Source organism: Ursus arctos, unplaced genomic scaffold (assembly GCF_023065955.2).
Source record: "Ursus arctos isolate Adak ecotype North America unplaced genomic scaffold, UrsArc2.0 scaffold_20, whole genome shotgun sequence".
Lineage (NCBI taxonomy): Eukaryota > Metazoa > Chordata > Mammalia > Carnivora > Ursidae > Ursus > Ursus arctos.
This window is the reverse complement of record NW_026622875.1, coordinates 38,601,524-38,621,201: the sequence shown is the minus strand read 5'-3', so window position 1 is coordinate 38,621,201 and position 19,678 is coordinate 38,601,524. Positions and strand designations below refer to the sequence as shown.

General features: G+C 35.0%; 1 protein-coding gene across 2 annotated transcripts in view; it reads right to left on the bottom strand.

The window, feature by feature from the left end:
* The window catches only part of UBE2E2 (ubiquitin conjugating enzyme E2 E2), a 357,209-nt gene that overhangs the window by 66,290 nt on the left and 271,241 nt on the right, over positions 1-19,678 (bottom strand). The window contains exon 4 of one of the 2 annotated variants that reach the window (XM_026496927.4): positions 14,255-14,387. The exons of the other annotated variant lie outside the window; for it this stretch is intronic. Within the exon in view, the coding sequence (XP_026352712.3) occupies positions 14,255-14,387 (133 nt within the window). The remainder of the gene's footprint in view (positions 1-14,254; positions 14,388-19,678) is intronic. 2 annotated transcript variants of the gene reach the window in all.

Genomic DNA, 19,678 nt, shown 5'->3' with positions numbered 1-19,678 from the left:
ACCAATATCTCTGATGAACATAGACACAAAAATCCTCAACAAAATATTAGCAAACCAAATTCAACAATACCTTAAAAGGATCATTCACCATGGTTAAGTGGGATTTATTCCAGGGATGTAAGGACTGTTCAACATCCACAAATCAATCAATATGATATACCACATTAACAAAATGAAGAATAAAAATCACATGGACATCTCACTAGATGTAGAAAAAGTATCTGACAAAATTCAACATCCATTCATCATAACAACTTTCAATAAAATGAGTATAGCGGGAACATATCTCAACATAATAGAGGTCATATATGACAAACCCAGAACTAACATCATACTCAATGGTAAAAAGCTTTATTAAAGCTCTAAGATTAGGAACGAGACAAGAATGTTCACTCTTACCACTTTTATTCAACAGAGTACTGCAAGTCCTAATCACAGCAATCAGACACAAAAGAAGAAATAAAAGGCATTCGTATTGTTAAGGAAGTAAAACTGTCACTAGCATGACATGATACTATATATAGAAAACCCTAAGGACACCATCAGAAAACTATTAGAACTAATAAATGAATTCAGTAAAATACAAAATTAATATACAGAAATCGGTTGCATTTCTATACACTAATAACAAAGTAGCAGAAAGAGATATTAAGAAAACAATTCCATTTATAGTCGCATCAAAAAAATAAAATACCTAAGAAAAAATTTTACCAAGAAGGTGAAAAATCTGTACTCTGAAAACTGTAAGACACGATAAAAGAAACTGAAGATGACGCAAACAAATGAAAAAGATATATCATGACTGTGTGTTGAAAAGAATACTGTTAAAATGTCCATACTGCCCAAAGCAATCTACAAATTCAATGCAATCCCTATCAAAAAATACCAACAGTATTTTTTACAGACTAGAAAAAAATTCTAAAATTTGTATGGAACCACAAAAGACCCTGAACAGCAAAAGCAATCTTGAGAATAAAGAACAAAGCTGGAGGTACCACAATCCCAGATCTTAAGAAATATTACAAAGGTATAGTAATCAAAATGTTACGGTACTGGCACAAAAATAGACACATATATCAATGGAAGAAGACAGAAAGCCCAGAAATAAACCAATGCTTATACAGTTAACTAACCTACAACAAAGAAGGCAGAATATACAATGGGGAAAAGAAAATCTCTTCAATAAATGGTGTTGGGAAAACTGGATAGCTACATACAAAAGAATGAAACTAAGCCACTTTCTTTTACTACACACAAAAATAAACTCAGAATGGATTAAAGACCTAAATGTGACACCTGAAACCACAAAAATGTTAAAAGAAAACAGGCAATAATCTCTTGGACATTAGGCTTAGCAACTTATTTATGGATATGCTTCCTAAAGTAAGGGAAACAAATGCAAAAATAAACTACTGGTACTACTCCAAAATAAAAAGCTTTCGCACATGACGGAAACCATCAACAAAACAAAAAAGCAACCTAGTAAATGGGAGAAGATATTTTCAAATGATATACCCAATAAAGAGCTAATATCCAAAATACATAAAGAACTCCTGCAACTCAACACCAAAAAAACAAACAACCTGATTAAAAAAATGGGTAGAGGACCTGAATAGACATTTTTCCAAAGAAGACATACAGATGGCTAATAGATACATGAAAAGATGTTCAAAATCACTCATCATCAGGGAAATGCAAATCAAAACCAGAATGAGATATCCCACCAGTAACAATGGCTTCTATCAAAAAGACAAAAAATGTGTTGCCAAGGATGTGGAGAAAAGGGAACTCAGGTTCATACACTTTTAATGCAAATGTAAACTGATACAACCACTGTGGGAAACAGTATGGAGGCTTTTCAAAAAATTAAAAATAGAAATACCATATGATCCAGTAATTTCACTACTAAGTATTTACCCAAAGAAAATGAAAACGCTAATTTGAAAAGATACATGCACCACTATGTTTCCTGCAGCATTATTTATAATAGCCAAGTTATGGAATCAACCCATTGACACACGAATGGATAAAGAATGTGTGTGTGTGTGTGTGTGTGTGTGTGTGTGTGTGAAATGGAATATTACTCAGCCACTAAAAAGAATTAAATCTTGCCATTTGTAACAACATGAATGGATGCAGGGCTACTACAGTAAAGTGAAATAAGTTAGACTGAGAAAGACAATTGTCATTATGACTTCACTTATGTGTAAAATCTTAAAAACAAAGCAAATGAATGAATGAACTCTTAAATACAGAAAAAAAAACTGGTGGTTGCTAGAGGGGAGGAGAGTAGGCAAATAGGCAAAATACACAAAGGGGATTAAGAGGTAAAAATTTCCACTTATAAAATAAATAAGTCAGTGGGATGAAAGATATGGCACAGAGAATATAGTCAATACTGTAATATCTTTGTATGGTGACAGATGGTGACTACACTTATGGTGAGCATTTTGTAATGTATAGAAAATGTTGAATCACTATGGTGTACACCTGACACTAATACTGTATGTCAAGTATAATTCAATAATAAAAAAAAGAAATAGTTGGTTTTAAAAGCAAACCACTATAGAAGAGATGTTGTTTTAAAGTGTGAAAGGAAGAAAAAATGTGGAAATGAAGAAAATAGGTGCAAAAACTTGAAATAAACATATTGCTTTATGTATTATTTCCTTGTTGTATAAACTATTGTGTATAAATCTATAGGGATAGAGTTTAAAATAAATTAGTGGCCATGTATAAGAGAAATATAAATATATAATATACCGTACATATATAGGTTTACAATATTGCAGATGCCCAAACAAAAAAACCTTATTTAACCCAATTCTCCACAAAAACAAAAGCAAAATGGATGTTTCCCATCAACTACAGAAAAGAATGCAAGGGGTCATCTAAAGTATGGCTGTTGGCAATAAACCGGATTGCTGTGTTTTTAGCAAAGATCGCTTCACAGCTTAGCTACCTACCACAGCTATAAAGAGTTGGGGCACCTGGAATGGAAATCAGGAGGCTAGGAGTTCTAATCCTGACCCTGGCACTTATTAGCTATGTGATCCTAATCACATTACTTAAAAGTTTCAATTTCCTTGATAATGAAACCTACCTCTCAAAGTGAGAGGTTCAAGTGAGATAATGAATGGAAAATTACAGTATAATGTTAGCATAAAATACTAGGCATTAAAAAATACAGAATGATGTCTAATACACAACTCTCCATAACCACCAAAATGTCAGTAGAATTTGAAGCTAAAACAAAAGACTCAAGGAGAGCTTAAAGAAGGGCATTTAGTCCATTCCCTTGCAGGAGTAATTATTTTGATTTATTTTAGGCCTTAGTTAGGCACTTGTGGGAAGAGTAATTTATTTGACTTGGTATAATTGTTCATGCTTTTATGATTTATTAACAGATGAGTCTTTTTAAGATAAGAATATGATATTTTGTGAGGCATTACTGTGTACTCTTGCATGGAAAATAACCTCCAATCCCCAAACACCAAGCACATAATGAAAAAGAGAAAACGTGTGTTTTCTTAATCTTTTCAATTATCAGTCTTTCCCTTGGGAAACCCATTACGGAAATTTTTAGCTCCAAAAACTCAGTTTGGTTTAAAATTGCATATTTCTGTGGGTGAGGTCATTTATTTTAGAGTTTTAATCCCCAAACCTGTATCTTTAGTTCACATCACTCACTTGAATTCCAGATCTGTAAAGCTGCCTAATGAACATTTCCCACCCAAATGTCCTATAGGTTCCTCATAGGAAGCATGTCCCCCCAACCCCTCCTGGTCTTGGTTACTCAGAGTAGAAACTGGAGACTTTTCATAGATGTCTCTAATCAGTTACCAATGGATACCAACACTACTGCTAAAATAGTGCTTCTCTAAACAAACAAACAAAAAGCAGAATCAGACTTATAGATATGGAAAACAAACTGATGGCTGGCAGAGGGAAGAGGTATGGGGGGTAGGCAAGATGGCTGAAGGGGAGTTTAAGATACAGTCTTCCAGTTATGAAATGAACAAGCCATGGGAATAAAGGCACAGCACAGGGAATGTAAGAGCATTGTGTGGTGACAGATGGTAGCTACACTTGTGGTGAGCATACTACCATCCTATATAAAGAAGCTGAATCATTATATTGTATAATGAAACTAACATAACATTGTGTGTCAACTATATTCAAATAAAAAAAAAATTCTGCTTCTCAACCACAGGTGATCTCCCTAGGGCCTCCAGAGGACATTTGACAATATCTGGAGACATTTCTGTTTGTCACAAACTGGGGGGCTGAGAGTGGGGGAGAAAGCCTATTATTGGCACCTAGTGGGTAGAGGCCAGGGATGCTGCTATGCATCCTACATTGAAAAGGGTATCCCTCCACAAGAGTGAATTATCTTGCCCGAAATATCAATCATGCTGAAATTGAGGTATCTTCCATCATTTCTTGAATGTAAACTCTGCAAGAAGAGGCATTTCTATACATTCAGTATCTGGTCGGTGCATGGTACACACATATTTACTGAATAAAAGAATAAAAAAAAAAATTCATATATCATTCTCCTTGTCTTTATCCCCGAAGCTCAGTCTTCATTCTTTTCTAGCCTGGACTATTGTATAAGTCCCTGCCTGTTCTCCTTGTCTACATGGTCCCTGGGTCTGTCTTATAGATCTTTATATATCAAGGCCTAGAAAGCCATATGGGCTCAATAAATCTTTGCTTTATAAATTAGCCTTAACACAGACATTTTAAATAGCAACTAATAAGAACTTATAGTGATTTTTGGCAAGTTTCTGCTAACATACTAATACCATAAGAAAAATGTATCTGATTGCTTAGAATAGTTATACCTGTATGAATTAGTGTAGCTATCTGATGCTAGGTCTAGTTTATTCATAATCTTTAACTTTTGTATGACTTTGCTCCTCCTTATTTTCTACAGGAGAAGACCTGCATAATGCTTGCAAAGGCCAGTCGATAATATCTTCCCCTAACTCAGTGACAAGCCATGATTACATACTGACTATGATCTTGGCCAACTGGGAATTGAGAACATTCCTTTCTCCCTGCCTAATTTTTCCTTGGACCTGCTTAAGCAAATCTCTAAGAGGCTGCTATCTTATCAAGAGATCCAGATCCAACTCTATGGAAAAAAAATCAAGGAAACTTGATCATTTGCCATAAAGGAGTTGATATTTGGCTGGAAGTCTTAAAAATTAACTCAGACCTCCCCGTTCTATGCAACCTGGAACAAAACAGCATTAGATATAGCTATCCAAACAAATAATACTTTTAAATAAAGTAGAGACTATCATCATTTTTTCTTACATGTAGAATACCATTTCACCATCTCATTTCTCAAGTGGATGATAGAAAATAATTTGTTTTAAAATTTACAGACACTTAATCAACACAAGCTGTTTTTTCTGTCTTGATCTGTTCTCATTAGGGGCTCTTTTCTACAAGGTTAAGAAAATTGCAAATTTGAAGCATCTTCTGGCTCAGTTGTGCAGAAGTTTCCCTCTTCACAAGACTATTCCTTTAACACTGCCTTATTGTCCTTCAACCTTCTGTGACTCATGGTGTTTCTCTCAGAGCTCCTAATGTTCCCTGTTTTCTGGAAATAGTGGATCCCTGCCCTTTGATGTTTGGGATCCTGAAGATTTCATTTTGAAGCCACCCGACACTTTTCTCTTCAGAAAACCCTTGTGAGGGGAGAGTTTCACTTGTTTAAATCTGGGAAACTTTCTTTGGAGAATTCACCTCTCTCTTTGATAAGTGAGTTGTCATCTTCGCCTGGCTGTGACAGCAAGAAAGCTCCTCATTTTCCAAATATCTGAATGTTGTCTCACTCCAATTTTCTTTGTTCATTGACACTCCCCTCCCCAACAGAGAAACATCCGTTGTGAAGGAATTTAGGTCTGCCCATTCCTTTCAGTTATGCTGACAGTAATATCAACAAATACCAAGTCCCATATGGAGTGAGGTCACAGAGAAAGGAACTCCAGAGTATGAAGGAACGCTGCAAAATACTTGAGATCCCCAGTTCTACGGCAAGACTCTGATAGGGCTGTGTGAGTAGATTATCAGAGAGGCCGACTATATACCAACTCCATCCGAGCCTGGGCAAACTCTGATCCAACCCGAATAGATTAAGATGTCTTGGGCATAAACATTTCAGAGAAAACAATGATAAACTAAAGGTCTTTCTCCAAAGTCTGGGACTGTATTAAACTACAGAAAACTAGAGAGAAAGCTCCTCATAAAATATGATGTATTTGAACTTCCTGTCAGCCAAATGACTGATTCCCTTTTAGTTTATTGGCATATATAATTTGGTTTAGAACAAATAAAGTTGGTATTCCTTGCCATGAAAACAAATAAAATCCAATCCTTCTTCCTAGTAATTCTTAAATTAGTAATAGTTGGGGGGGGGTTGGACACACAAATGGATACAACAAAAGCAGGAAGATAATGGCCATCGTTATGATCTATTTTTACTCATCACATTCATTTTGAAATTTCACACAACATTAAATTATAGCAGGGCATTTTAAAATGGTTTATCGCAAAGGAGAATAGACTAAAAAAGAAAACTTACTGACTCATGAGATACAAGTAATACTGTAGCCCAGTCATGACACTGAGGATAAAAGGCTGTTCTGACAGTGATTAAGTGTGAAAATGACCTGTGAAATAGGAAGTAACTTCTCTTTTGCTTAGGGCTAACAAAATCCAGAAATCAGTTACTTACTGTTCAACACAGAATTAATACTTCAGTGTCTGTGAAGTAGGAATTCGCTGGAGAAAAGCGCCAGGTGCTTTTGGAAAAAGGATACTTGCCAAAACTGAAAGACAGGCACTTGAAATCTCCTCCTGACATTCCTTCCTCCTTGTATCATCAATTTCATCTCCCTCCCAAAAAACCTGATTTAGAGAATGATCTGATATAATTAACTTATACCAGAGTGTAAAATCTAAGTACAAGTGTTCCTTCTTCCAGGGACATGAGCAATTTAAAGCTTCTCCACAAGTGGGGTATGAAAAGTTCAGTTTAGAACTGGATTTGGTTTCCAGTTTTGCTACCTACCTTCTATGTGACCCGTGCACCACTTGACCTCCATGAGTCTCAGTTTTCTAGTCTACAAATGGGGGTGATGGTAGTAATGAATACTGTCTTTATGGCAAACTAGTATGGATTAAATTAATTCAACATCTTTTTACTGAATGCCTACTAAATCTCCAGGCACTGTTCTAGGTGCCAGGAATTTAGGAGTGACATCAAGATGGACAAAGTCCCTGTGCTCACAGAGTTTACATGCTAACTGAAGAAAGGAAAACATAATAAACCCTTAGATAAAGAAATATATAATGCCAGGAGGGAGAAGTGCTATGGGGAAAAATCAAGTACGGTGGGTATGGTGGGGAATTTCACGGGGAGCAGAAGGTGGTTGGGAGTTGTCACCCCAGAGCTTCTCTGAAAAGATAACATTTGAGCAGATACCTAAAGTGACAAATGGAGTGAGCCACAAGAATTTTAGGTAGAGGAAAACAATGAAAGCAGAAGGAAGAGCAAATGAAAGGCTCTGTGGAAGAAACATGCTTTAGAGTACTTGAGTCAAGAGTGACAGTAATTTTGAAAAGTATATTGTGAACAGGGTTTTATGTGTTTTTATTCAGTGAGTTGGGAACTGCTGAAAAGCTTTAGGCAAAGAATGGACATACATGACTTACATTATAAAAGGACCATTTGGTAGAGGGGTGTACGTGGCAGAAGGGATAAGGCAGAAGCAGGAAGACAAGACAGGATACTTCCACAATAATTTGGGGAAAGGGAGCAATTGATGGTGGCTTGGGCCAGAGTGCTTGTTACTACGGAGAGATGATGAGAAATGGTTAGATTCTAGATTTATTTTGAATATTTATCTTGAGCCAGTGAACCTGGGTCTGGCTAGGCTGTGAGAGAAATTAAGGATGACTGCAAGTTTTTAACTTTAGCCACTAGAAAAATGGAATTCTCACTCATTGAGAGGGGCAAGCCTGGAGGAGCTGGTTTGGCAGGAGTGGGATGGGGTTGTGCAATCAATAGTTTGGTTTTGGACCAAGGAAGTTTGAGGTGACTGTTGGGTGTTAAACTGGAGATACCAAAAAGGCAAATCAATAGGTATGAAAGTACTTAATCCTCAGCCAGGCTTCATATGAACAAATGAACTCAGGTTAAACAAGTTAATTCATTTCACTCCAGGACAACTACGTATTCTACCCCCAAGGCCAGAACAAATGAGTGAGAAGTTGCATTTACACATGTAAACAATTGCTCTTTATGAAAATACTGAGATAAGCCATCAACTTTCTTCTTTGAACAACGGCAGAAATAGAAACAACCATAAAAACAAGTAAATAATAACCTAATTTGAATAAAAAGTAGATCTCCTTATTGAACTTTTGTTATAGATCTCTCTCTGGCTTTTAAATGCTGAACATCACTGCTTCTTACTATAACTAATTAGCTACCGTATTCATGATTAGCCCTGACCTGTCAATTAAAGCTTAAAATCTAATGATGATAATAAAATAAAAATTCTGAAAATCTGATGGACCTAAATTACCTATTTCATTGTCTGAAAGCAGTTAAAACCTTTCCCATTTAATGACATTTCATTAGTAAGCAAGTCACGGTAAGATTTTATAAAAAAATTAAAACCATAAAACATAAAATACACTCTGAGGTGATCTCTAAGATTTATTTTCAAATATATTTGATAAAATTTGTTATGAAAAAATAAATAAGCTTTTAGATATTAATATTAAAGAGCTTTCTTTTTCTCACACAAAGACTTCTACATATGTATGCAAATTTTTAAACATTTTAGGCACAACTTTTATTATTCCTTTTTGGAAAATACCTACTGGCAGATATCATCTTGCCATTACCAAAGAAAACAGTGTTTTCCAGCAATAGATATGAACACATAGCATGTTTGACTTGTGCATGGGCTGCCTGAAACACTAAAATAACAAACATATTTCATTTTCCTACCTACTTACTCTTAAATCTGTTTAAAATGCCTATTTATTGGGTGCCGAGGTGGCTCAGTAGGTTAAGGGTCTGCCTTAGCTCAGGTCATGATCCCAGGGTCCTGGGATTAAGCCCTACATCAGGCTCTCTGATCAGCGGGGAGTCTACTTCTCCCTCTCCCTCTGCCCCTCCCCCTGGCTCATGTGCACACACGTGCGTGTTCTCTCTCAAATAAATATCTTTAAAAAAATAAAATGCCCACTTATTTTTTAAATAAAATATCCAGATCCATGGGGAGACAGAAAAAGCCAAATTATGAATAGGCTACCTCTATGATTCCTACTGTAAAAACAAAGATCTACGTGTTATCTAATGTGACTTAGTTTGCATGTATGTCATTAGAATCTCTGAGACACAAAATATCAGACACAAGGTGTCACAATATTTTCAAAGTGTTTTTAGTAGAAAAAAATAACATAGAAATAAAACAATATAGAAATAAAACATATTCTATTATTTTGCTTCTGATTTTTTCAAGTATGTTTATTAATTTTATTTGGTGTGTAACTTTCAAGAAAAAACACTTCCATATTATTCACAAAAAGAGAAATAACTGGGACAATGGTATATGTGAAAACTTCCACATCTCACTGGTAGTCAAATAAATATAAAGTAAAGCAACCATGAAATATTATTTCTCATCTACTGGGTTGGCAAAGATTAAAAAGGACTAGGAATTCTCAGAGCCGAGCAGAGTGAAGGGAAGTACTATCACTATGTTGATGGCCATGATGTCAATTGCTAAAATTTTTCCGGAGGACAATTTGTCAGCCTTTAACAAAACTCTACAAATATGCATAAACCCATCTACCCAGAAGTTTTATGGCAACAAATTCAGCCTCAGGAAATAATTATGCAAGTATACAAAATATGCAATTAAAAGGATGTTCGTCACATCACTGATTATAACAAAAATACTGGCAACAGCTTATGTCCAATAACAGGAAATTAAATTTGGTATATTTATATAATGGAATACTGTGGAGCCTCAATAATTCTAATGCAGCTATATATTTATTGGAAAATACAGAGTGTTGGGTGAAAATAGAATATTAGGTAAAAAGTAATCCTAAAACCAGGGGGACTATGGACCAATATTTATGTATATATTTGTGTGTATGCATATAGTATATTTAAATGCAGAGAACAAAATCTCAAAAGAGATATACAAAATGGCATGAATAATTAATTTTGGAGTTAGGATTATAGGTAATTTAAATTTTCCCTTTTGCTTATCTCCAATTACTTTTTATTCTGTAACAAATATGTAGGTTTTGTAGAGTTAAAAACATTTAAGTAATTTATATACCAGACTTATAAAAAAGTGTAGGTTTTGAGCACAGGAGTAATTATCTGTAATATAAATAAGAATATGTAATCCCCCAAAAGATATAAAGCAATTTCTACTTTATAAATAGAGATATCTGAATTAGAACACTAAAATATCTATCAATAATGAAAGAAATACAGTTATCAAAAAACTTGGGGATATACCAGTAATTTATTCTTCTTCCTTTTTTTCTTGGGGGGGCCATATGTTATTCCTAGACAGTTTCATTAAATGAATATTTTCCCTGAGAAATAATATTATCATTGATGGTTAAATATTCACCTAAAGACCTGGTATCAGATACTTTAGACACAGTTAACAATGTCATACAAACAAAACTCCTGTAGATTTAGTAAAAAGAGGCCTAAACATATTGATTATATAAGAAAATCAATGTGCTAAGAATTGTACTGATACGGCACTTGCAAGTGTAACAAGTACTTGACCTATTTAAAACTAGTATACTAAATTTAGTGAACATTACATACTCAATTAAAAATTGTTTTCCTTGCCTTATTAAAATTTAGATGAATTTTGGAAGAAATTATTGGAATAGTTCATCTGATTTTGAAAAATTAGCTAGTGGAGTGTGGGATATTCAAACTAATGAAATCCTATTTCCAAAAAGTTCCTATGTCTTGAAGAGACATCCAAATCAATCCACTGACATTTACACGATATACTGGAGCACTACAGTATTTATTTATTTTTTCACATTTTAAGTCATAGAGGTTTATTTATTGATGTTTTTAAACATATAAACATGGCTAAATGGTTTATATGTTAAATTATTTAATCTGAGCATGAGAGCATTTAAAATCCTCACTAAGGATTCCAAGTGAAAGAGTTTGGGAAAAGTTATCTCATGGATCCCATAATGCTATAGACTAATTTTATGGTATGGATATCTGATAACCATTAGATAGCCAAACAGATGGCCAATCAGATTTATTTGTGAACCTCTGGTTTCACCAATCATTCTCTCTAACACCTACTGCTATCCGGTTCATTCTTCAGAGCACTGGGAAATGTTTCATTAATCAAAATATGTGGCTAAGGTTGATGGAAAAGGATGAGGGTAACGGAGAAAAAAAACCAGGACAACTCCAAAAGCAGCCTATTTAGAATAATAGGAGATTAGAAAGGCACAGACAGGGTACTTGAAAACTATTAACAAAAAAAGCCTTTGTTTTAATTAACAGCTTTCAAGACACCCACAAACTTTCCCCCACTTAGAATAGCATATCTGCCTACAAAATCTGGTTTCTAAAACTGATAAATTAGGTGGCGGTAATTTGCTTTCAAAACTTCCCATAGGTTTCTAATAAATGTGCATTTAAATTACGATCTGAGTTACCAAAATTTGATTTTTCCTTTGTCCTAAGAGATTGTTTAATCAAATTCATTCAGTGGAGGAACTTATTTTTTTCTGGTACTATTCTTGACAGGTACTAACTCTGTTTTCTGTTTTTGTTTTTGTTTTTTTTTTAACAGGAATATTGGCAAATATTTACTCTGAGTAAAAAGACGCCCACTGTCTCAGTAGAGCTATTCAAAAGTAGACTATGCAGCTGTGGGTCAGATTTTCCTCGTAAGAATTAACATCTATTTCCCTGTAACTGACACCCTTCCGCTTCTATTTTTGTCCCATCCAGCCATCCAAAATAAGGCCTAAATCCTAACCCACACCATAGTTCCTAAAACATCTGAGGACAGATATCACATTCCTCCTACGTTCTATTTTTACTAGTGAACATCTCCAGGTTAACTGTGTATAATTCAGTGGAAAATATATGGTCTGTGAAGTCAGAAATCAGTAAATGCTTGGTTGTCTATTATTGGAAACCTCTCTAAGCCTCATCTAAGTTTTCTCATCTGTGAAAGGGAACACCCAAGCCTCAGTACGGTGTTTTAGAAAAGAAATGAGTTGGCACAACTGATATCCACTGCAGTGTTTTACCCAGAGAAGAAGTTCAAGAATGTAGATGACTCTCTCCCCAGCTTATTTTTGTTTTGTTCTTAAAATGAAGAACTTAGGAGTGAATGAAGCACTCCAGATACAGTGCAATTGCTTTAGAGTTCCGAGGATTGTACTCCTAAAAATGTCTCCTTAAGACTTCAGGAACCTTAAGTTCCCACAGAATTTTAGTCAGCCAAAATCCCACAGATTTTATTTGTATGAAAATAAAGTAGGTCTCTCCTATCATGTATCATGATTTCTTTCTGCTTGTCGCTGAAATATTATGCATTTAGTTGTGTTAAATTCTATCTTATTAGGACCATCTTTTCAGTCCATTGAGGCCTTTCTGGAAACTGAATTATTTTATCTAATCTATTAGTTCTCCTTTCTAGCTTTAATCTACACATTTCTGTTGTGCAGAACTTGGATAAGCCCGCACATTTTCTGAGATGTATATTTCAGATGTACAGAACAGCCTATACCAAACTCACAAGCAGCACAACTGCCTGATTGGAATTGTCCCTCCCCTTCCCCACTCTGTATTTCATTTACTGAAGAGGCTGTCAGAGATAGGTCCTCACATCATCAGCAGTGCAGTAAGTACTCCAGGTGATTTATGGGCTGGTCCCAAGTAGAATGAAAAACAAAAAGTCCATTCCAGTAAAAGGAGAAAATAAATATTAGATGTACTATGGCTTTGTCACAAAAAACCAACCTAATGCAGGTATGGGTGGTCACCAGTGCTACCAGTTCTGTCAGCTTGGATAAAATGTATCATGTAATGTAGAAAGGAACATGGGCTTTGGAGTCAGACTTCCTGGGTTCAAATACAGACACTACTATTTGCTTGCTGTGTAATGCTGGGAAAGTTACTTAAATTCTCTGTGCCTTGGTTTCTTCTTTGGTAAAATTATAGTTATTACTTTTGCTTTGGTAGCAAACCAATATTCAAGCATCAATGGAAAGGAAGGAAGAAAAAAGAGGGAGAGTGAGAGGGAGGGAGGGGAATTACAGAATTTCATGGTAAAGGTTATCATCCTATTTTTGCTTTTTAAAACTGTCCATTCCAACCTACAACTCGAGCAAGTTTTACTTCCCTCTGCACGCGAGGTTAAAGTCAGGTCAAATGAGAATTTTTTCTTGGTGGCCAACGCAGAGAGTCAGTGTTCTTAGGGTCTTTCCCTTTCCAAAGTGGAGAATAAATTTAAACTCATCAAATGACTAACTTACAGGCAGTAGAAAGGAATGTGAAGAATTCTTGAAGTATATAATCTTGTCTTAAATAAATGTAAATTTCCCTATGGTTCATTAATTAGTCATTTATATTAATCAACTATTACAAATACGTTTTCACTAAATGTTCTTGGCATCACTTTTAAGTCTTTGTAGGTCACACTTTCCATTCTAGTGCATGTATATGTCATGTGAGTAGCTGAACTGTGGAGGCATCAAAACTCCGTAGCTGGTGCCCTGAGACTTGCCTTAGTGGGGCTCCCTCCGCAATTAGTCTGGCTCTTGGGCTTCGCTCTGGCTCCAGCTTCAGGCTATGTCTGGTTTTCTGGGTTCTAGTGCTGGCGTAGGCCCATTCTCACTCACCTAGTTCCACCCATAATGTGCTGTTTTATGTTATATTACAACATAAACCACAGAAAGGAGACATTGAGAAAGGATGAGAAAAAGCAATGAAATATGAGTAAGGGGACGGGGTAGGGAAATAGCCTATAATTTTTCACATTCTGTTTCTTTTTACATACAATTAGCCCTGGGAAGTTGTCTATGTTAACAGAATAGACATGCGTTCCTAGATATGTATATTTAAGAATATGTATATGTATATACATATACAACAATACATATTGCTAAAAATGGATGCATACTTCATACTGACCTTAGGGGGTTTAAACGGATAGTCTGGTGAAAAGGTAATGTCAAGAAAGAACACCCCTCCTTCATAGACAGATCCTGGGGGTCCCAATATAGTTGACCTCCATTCATAAATGTTGTCTCCTTTGGGTCCAGCACTGAAATAAGACATACAAATGAAATGTGCTTAGAGATTATGTAAACCCTGGAATTTAAAAAATTCTATTTATGGTAACAATAAATTGAGCAATTCCACAAAAACATAACAAATAGGGTAATTCTATATGATGATTCATTTGTCAATATCGTCAATACTCTATGAAGAAAAGACGCTGGTATTACTTAATGATATAGTCACAGGGTGAAAGAGACAAATTTTTGAAGACAGAAGGGCCACTAGAGAAAAAAAAGGCTAATAAAAAGTAGTCCAATTCCTTTGTTAACAACTGAGAATACAAATGAGGTTCATGGAGATCAGTAAATGTTCATCATCCATAAAAGTCAGCTCAAGTATCATATCCCATCTCAAGCTTCCTCTTTTCTCTCTTTTTCAGCCAAAGAATCTCTGCCCCCTCAACCCCTATGTATCATAAGTAGTGTGGTCTATAGAAAACAAGATGTATAATTTCATTTTATAACCATGTTTTTAATTAAAAAAATTTTTAAGTAAGATCTATGCTCAATGTGGGGCTTGAACTCACAATCCCAAGATCAAGAGTCACATGCTCTACCAACTGAGCCAGCCAGGGGTCCTTAGAACAGTTTTTGAAGTGTTTACCTTTCTGTCCCTCCCTAGAAGTTCCCTGAGGAATAGATTTTAGCTTTGTCTTAGGGCCTAGTAAGTACATGTTTGTTTGATGACAACGGATTAATAGGAAAGCAAGTGAAGCCACACGGCTACTAGTAATAAACATCTGTCCCCGAGTCTCAGACAAACTCACGAGGAAAATAAGGCCCACATAAGTCAACTGAATTATAATCTCTCGAGTGAACAGAGAGCAAAATGAGATTATAATTTAGCTTTTCGGTGGTCTTTTTGTTACATCAGGCTAATACCCTCATCTAACAGCCATAAATGCCCCTCACACCCTGTAGCATAGTGGGCAACCTTTTGGGGAAGATTTTATTGTCAACAAAAATTCAGCTACTACTCTTTCTTATTTTGAAATTAGTTTATATCTACAAAAACTTCATTGTTAAGCAGTATATAGAAAAAGCATGCATCTTAACTAAGTTGGGATATATTCTGGGAACGCAAGGATAGTTTAATAGAAAATTATTAGTGTTATTTACCTAAGAGATTAAAGTTGAAAAAAATGGATAATCTCAATGGGTGCAGGAAAACCACTCAAGAGGCTTAATAATAGCCATTCATGATAAAAAAACCAAAAACCAAAAAACAACTTTTAGCAAAACTGTAATAGATGGAAATTTCTTTAACCTGATAAAGAACATCTATAAAAAACCTCACAGCAACTAATACATTCAGTGACAAATATCAAAAGCATACCCTTTAAAACTGAGGAACAAGATAAGGATGCTTACTATACCTACTTCTAATCATTACTGCACTAGAGATCATATTCATTAAGGTATGAAACACACAGGAAGGAAAAAAACAAAAGGTATATAGATTGCGATGGAAAAAATAAAATTGAGCATTTGCAGTATTTATGTACACAGAAAAATCTATACACAATTTATCAAGCTTAATAAAAGTTTACAGGGGCGCCTGGGTGGCACAGCGGTTAAGCGTCTGCCTTCGGCTCAGGGCGTGATCCCAGCGTTGTGGGATCGAGCCCCACATCAGGCTCCTCCGTGGGAAGCCTGCTTCTCCCTCTCCCACTCCCCTGCTTGTGTTCCCTCTCTCGCTGGCTGTCTCTCTCTCTGTCAAATAAATAAATAAAATCTTTAAAATAAAAAATAAAATAAAATCAAAAAAAATAAAAATAAAAAATAAAAGTTTACAAAGTGGCTAGATTTAAGATCAATATGAAAAATCAACTGTATCTCAACACACCAACAAAATTAGAAATTATCTTTTAAAATAGCTTTTATAGTAGTACTAAAAATAACAAAAAAAACTATGAGTAAGTTTCATAAAAATATATAAGATTTTAATGGACGAAATTATAAAACTTATTGAAATACAAAGAGAATTAAATAAATGGAGAGAGATACCACGTTTATGAGTAGGGAGACCCAGCATCCTGTAGATGTCTGATCCAATGCAATTCCAATCAAAAGTCTAACAGTTATTTAAAAAATGAAACTTGACAACTTGATTCTAAAATGTGTTTGGAAGCTCAAAGAAATCCCTCAAACTTTTCCACACACTTACAGGAATCTGATATATGTCAGAAGTAATGGGGCTAAGAAAACAGTTTTTGTATATGGCAAATAGAGAAACTGGATTTTTTACTTCAATAAATATACAAACCTTTGTTGTAGATGGATTAAGCACGTCAATGCAAAAGTCAGAAGTTTTAGAGGTTGCCTAAAGAGACTGACAAACCACAAACTGAGAAAAGATATTTGGATCACTTAAAATTGACCAAATTCTAGTGTCCAGAGTATACGAATTCCTATGAATCAATAAGAAAAAGACTAGCAACCCCTTAGAAAAGACAAAAGTTGGCATTTCCAGAAAGAAGTAACATGAATGGCCAATAAGGCATATGAAAAATACCCAGTCTCATTAATATCAGGGACATGAAACTTAGAATTACAGTTCAGTATTACTTTACACAATGTATAGGCAAAGATAAATGCATAACAAAACCAAGTGCTGATGAGGATGTGGAAAAACAAGAACTATACATTGCTGAAGAGTGTTCAATCACTTTGGATAAGAATGTGGATGGACTTATCTAGTTAATCTATATACTCCTCTATTACTACATTTCAATTGCATTCGTAGGTACTGTCCCCAGAGAAACTTTTACACATGTGCACCAGAAGACATATACAAGAATGTTCATGGAAACACTATTTTTAATAGCAAAATTGGAAATAACACAAATGTCCACTGACAGAAAAAGGAATAAATGCACCCAAAGGAATACTACATAACAGTGGAAACATACTAATTAACATGGATTAATCTTAAAAGTGTCATATTGAATAAAAAAAAAGTGAGTCTAAAGGAATATATACAGTATGATATTATTTTCACCAAGTTTAAAAACAAGCAAACAAGAAAATGTATTGTTGAGGACACAAATATATGTGATAAGCAAGAATATGGATGATAACAAAGCTCAGAAGAGTAGTTTCCTGGGTAGAATCAGATGGTGGAGGAGTAGCACACAGGAGCTTTACTGGTTCTGGTGATGTTCTACTTTCCAGTATGCATGGTGGATTCAGGAGTTACCTGTTTTATTATAGGTCTCATAACTTACTTATGTGTTAGATATGTTCTTACATATGTACCAAGTTTTCATATTAAGAACAAGTATGCCCCAAAAGTCTACTAAAATGCTATATGAGGAAAGCAAGTTGCAACGTAAGTACACAGTGTGATCTTATTGTATAAACTAGAAATATAAAAATAGTATTTTATATTGTTTATGGATACATATCTATGTCAAAGTCTTTGAAGAAATGAACTGGAAAGATAGGCCTAAATTCATGACAGTGGTTGTGCAGGGAACAGGAGAAAAGAGGAGTAGGGGGATGGGATAGCTCTGAAGATGGGGAATGAAGAGTTCAATTTTTCTCTAGTCTGGATTTCTCTTATTTAAAAAGGATGAAGTAAAAAAAAAAATCATAGCTAGCCAAGTTTATTGCAAAGTGCTGAAATATACTGAGAAGCAGAGCAAGGGGCCAGAGTATAACATTCCTGCCCCAGGTTACACTTTACCTAACCTCTCCTGAAGCTGACGGTGAGGTACAGACAGAATATATTCAAGCCAGATGACAATAAAGCTTTGGCAACAACAGCCCCTTGTTGCCAGACAAGCTCACTCATTCAGACAAATAATACACACGGTTACACCCTGAGCTATAATTAGACCCAATATGAATAGATAAGTTTATCAGAAGGAAGAACTTAAAAGTAGAGTAAATTATAGGTTTGTAGTTACAACACTACTTCAAGGTAGATGACGACATTTAGTTTAAAAAATACACACAGAACACAGCTATGAAACAATGTGCATAGACATGTTTCCTAAATACCAAGACATAATTTCTCTGAGTCACTTTGAGAAATCTTAAGATGACCTTCTAAGAATGGTCATCACAGTTAATTATATAATTTAGGCTAACTGAGGAGTCAACAAATAGTGCCGCCAAGGAAGGACTCAGAAGTACAAGTCAAGAGATACCTCACAAAAGCAGGCAATGCCTATAAGTTACTTACATTCAATTCGTGCTCGTTTTAAATTTTATTTGGCTCTCTGTCAGAATACCGTATTTTATTCGTTCTCTGAAGTCGGTCAGCTATCTATACAGTTATCAATAATGGAATAAATAACACAGCTAACATTATCACTCTGAGTTGGTTTATACTGTCCAAATGTGCCTTTAAAAAAAAATATTAGTAGTAACAAACTATTTTGAACACAGCTTGGTGTTTTAAAATGCATCTAAAACTTTTAATACTTCTCAAATATACACAGATTAAGTCTTAGCAGTCTGGCCTCCTCTATCATCTTAGAAGTGAAATGTTGGCACCACCTGCAATCCCAAAGCTTATAGCAGTGGTTCATGAACTACATAGCCCTCTGTCCCACTCCCATTTTGATAGCTTCCAGTTGAGAAATCCTGGAATAAAAGTACAGAACTGTGTTGTACAATATGATAGCCACGTAGCTATTGAGCACCTGAAATGTGGCTACTTACTCAGATATGCTGTAACTGTAAAATATATACCAAATTTCAATGACAATGCAAAGGAAAGTAAAATACATCACTGCTTTTTGTTAATTACATGTTGAAATAATAATATTTGAGATATATTGGACTAAAAATATATTAAAACTAACCACCTATTTCTTTTTATCTTTTTTAATGTGGCTCCTGGAAAATTTAAAATTACACATGTGGCTCATATTGTATTTCTATTCGACAATACTGTTCTAGAGTAGTGTTGTCTAATAAAACTTTCTGTGATAATGAAAATGTTTTAGTTCTTATCTTTATCCACTACGGTAATCACTAGCCACATGTGGCTTTAAGCACTTGAAATGGAGCTAGCGAGAATGAGGAAGTGGATTTTCAATTTCATTTGATTTTAATGAATTTAAGTCTAAATAGCTCCATGTGGCTAGTGGTCACATATATTGGACAATACAGATCGAGAGGCTCCAGTAGCCCATAGTGACCAAGTGAGTTTTTTTTTAATATGTCAGAATTATTTGGATTTATATAAAACAGAAGAATGGGCTTTTATATACTTTGGACCAAAAAAGTGAGAAGCTGAAGCTGCAGACCATTTTACATTTTC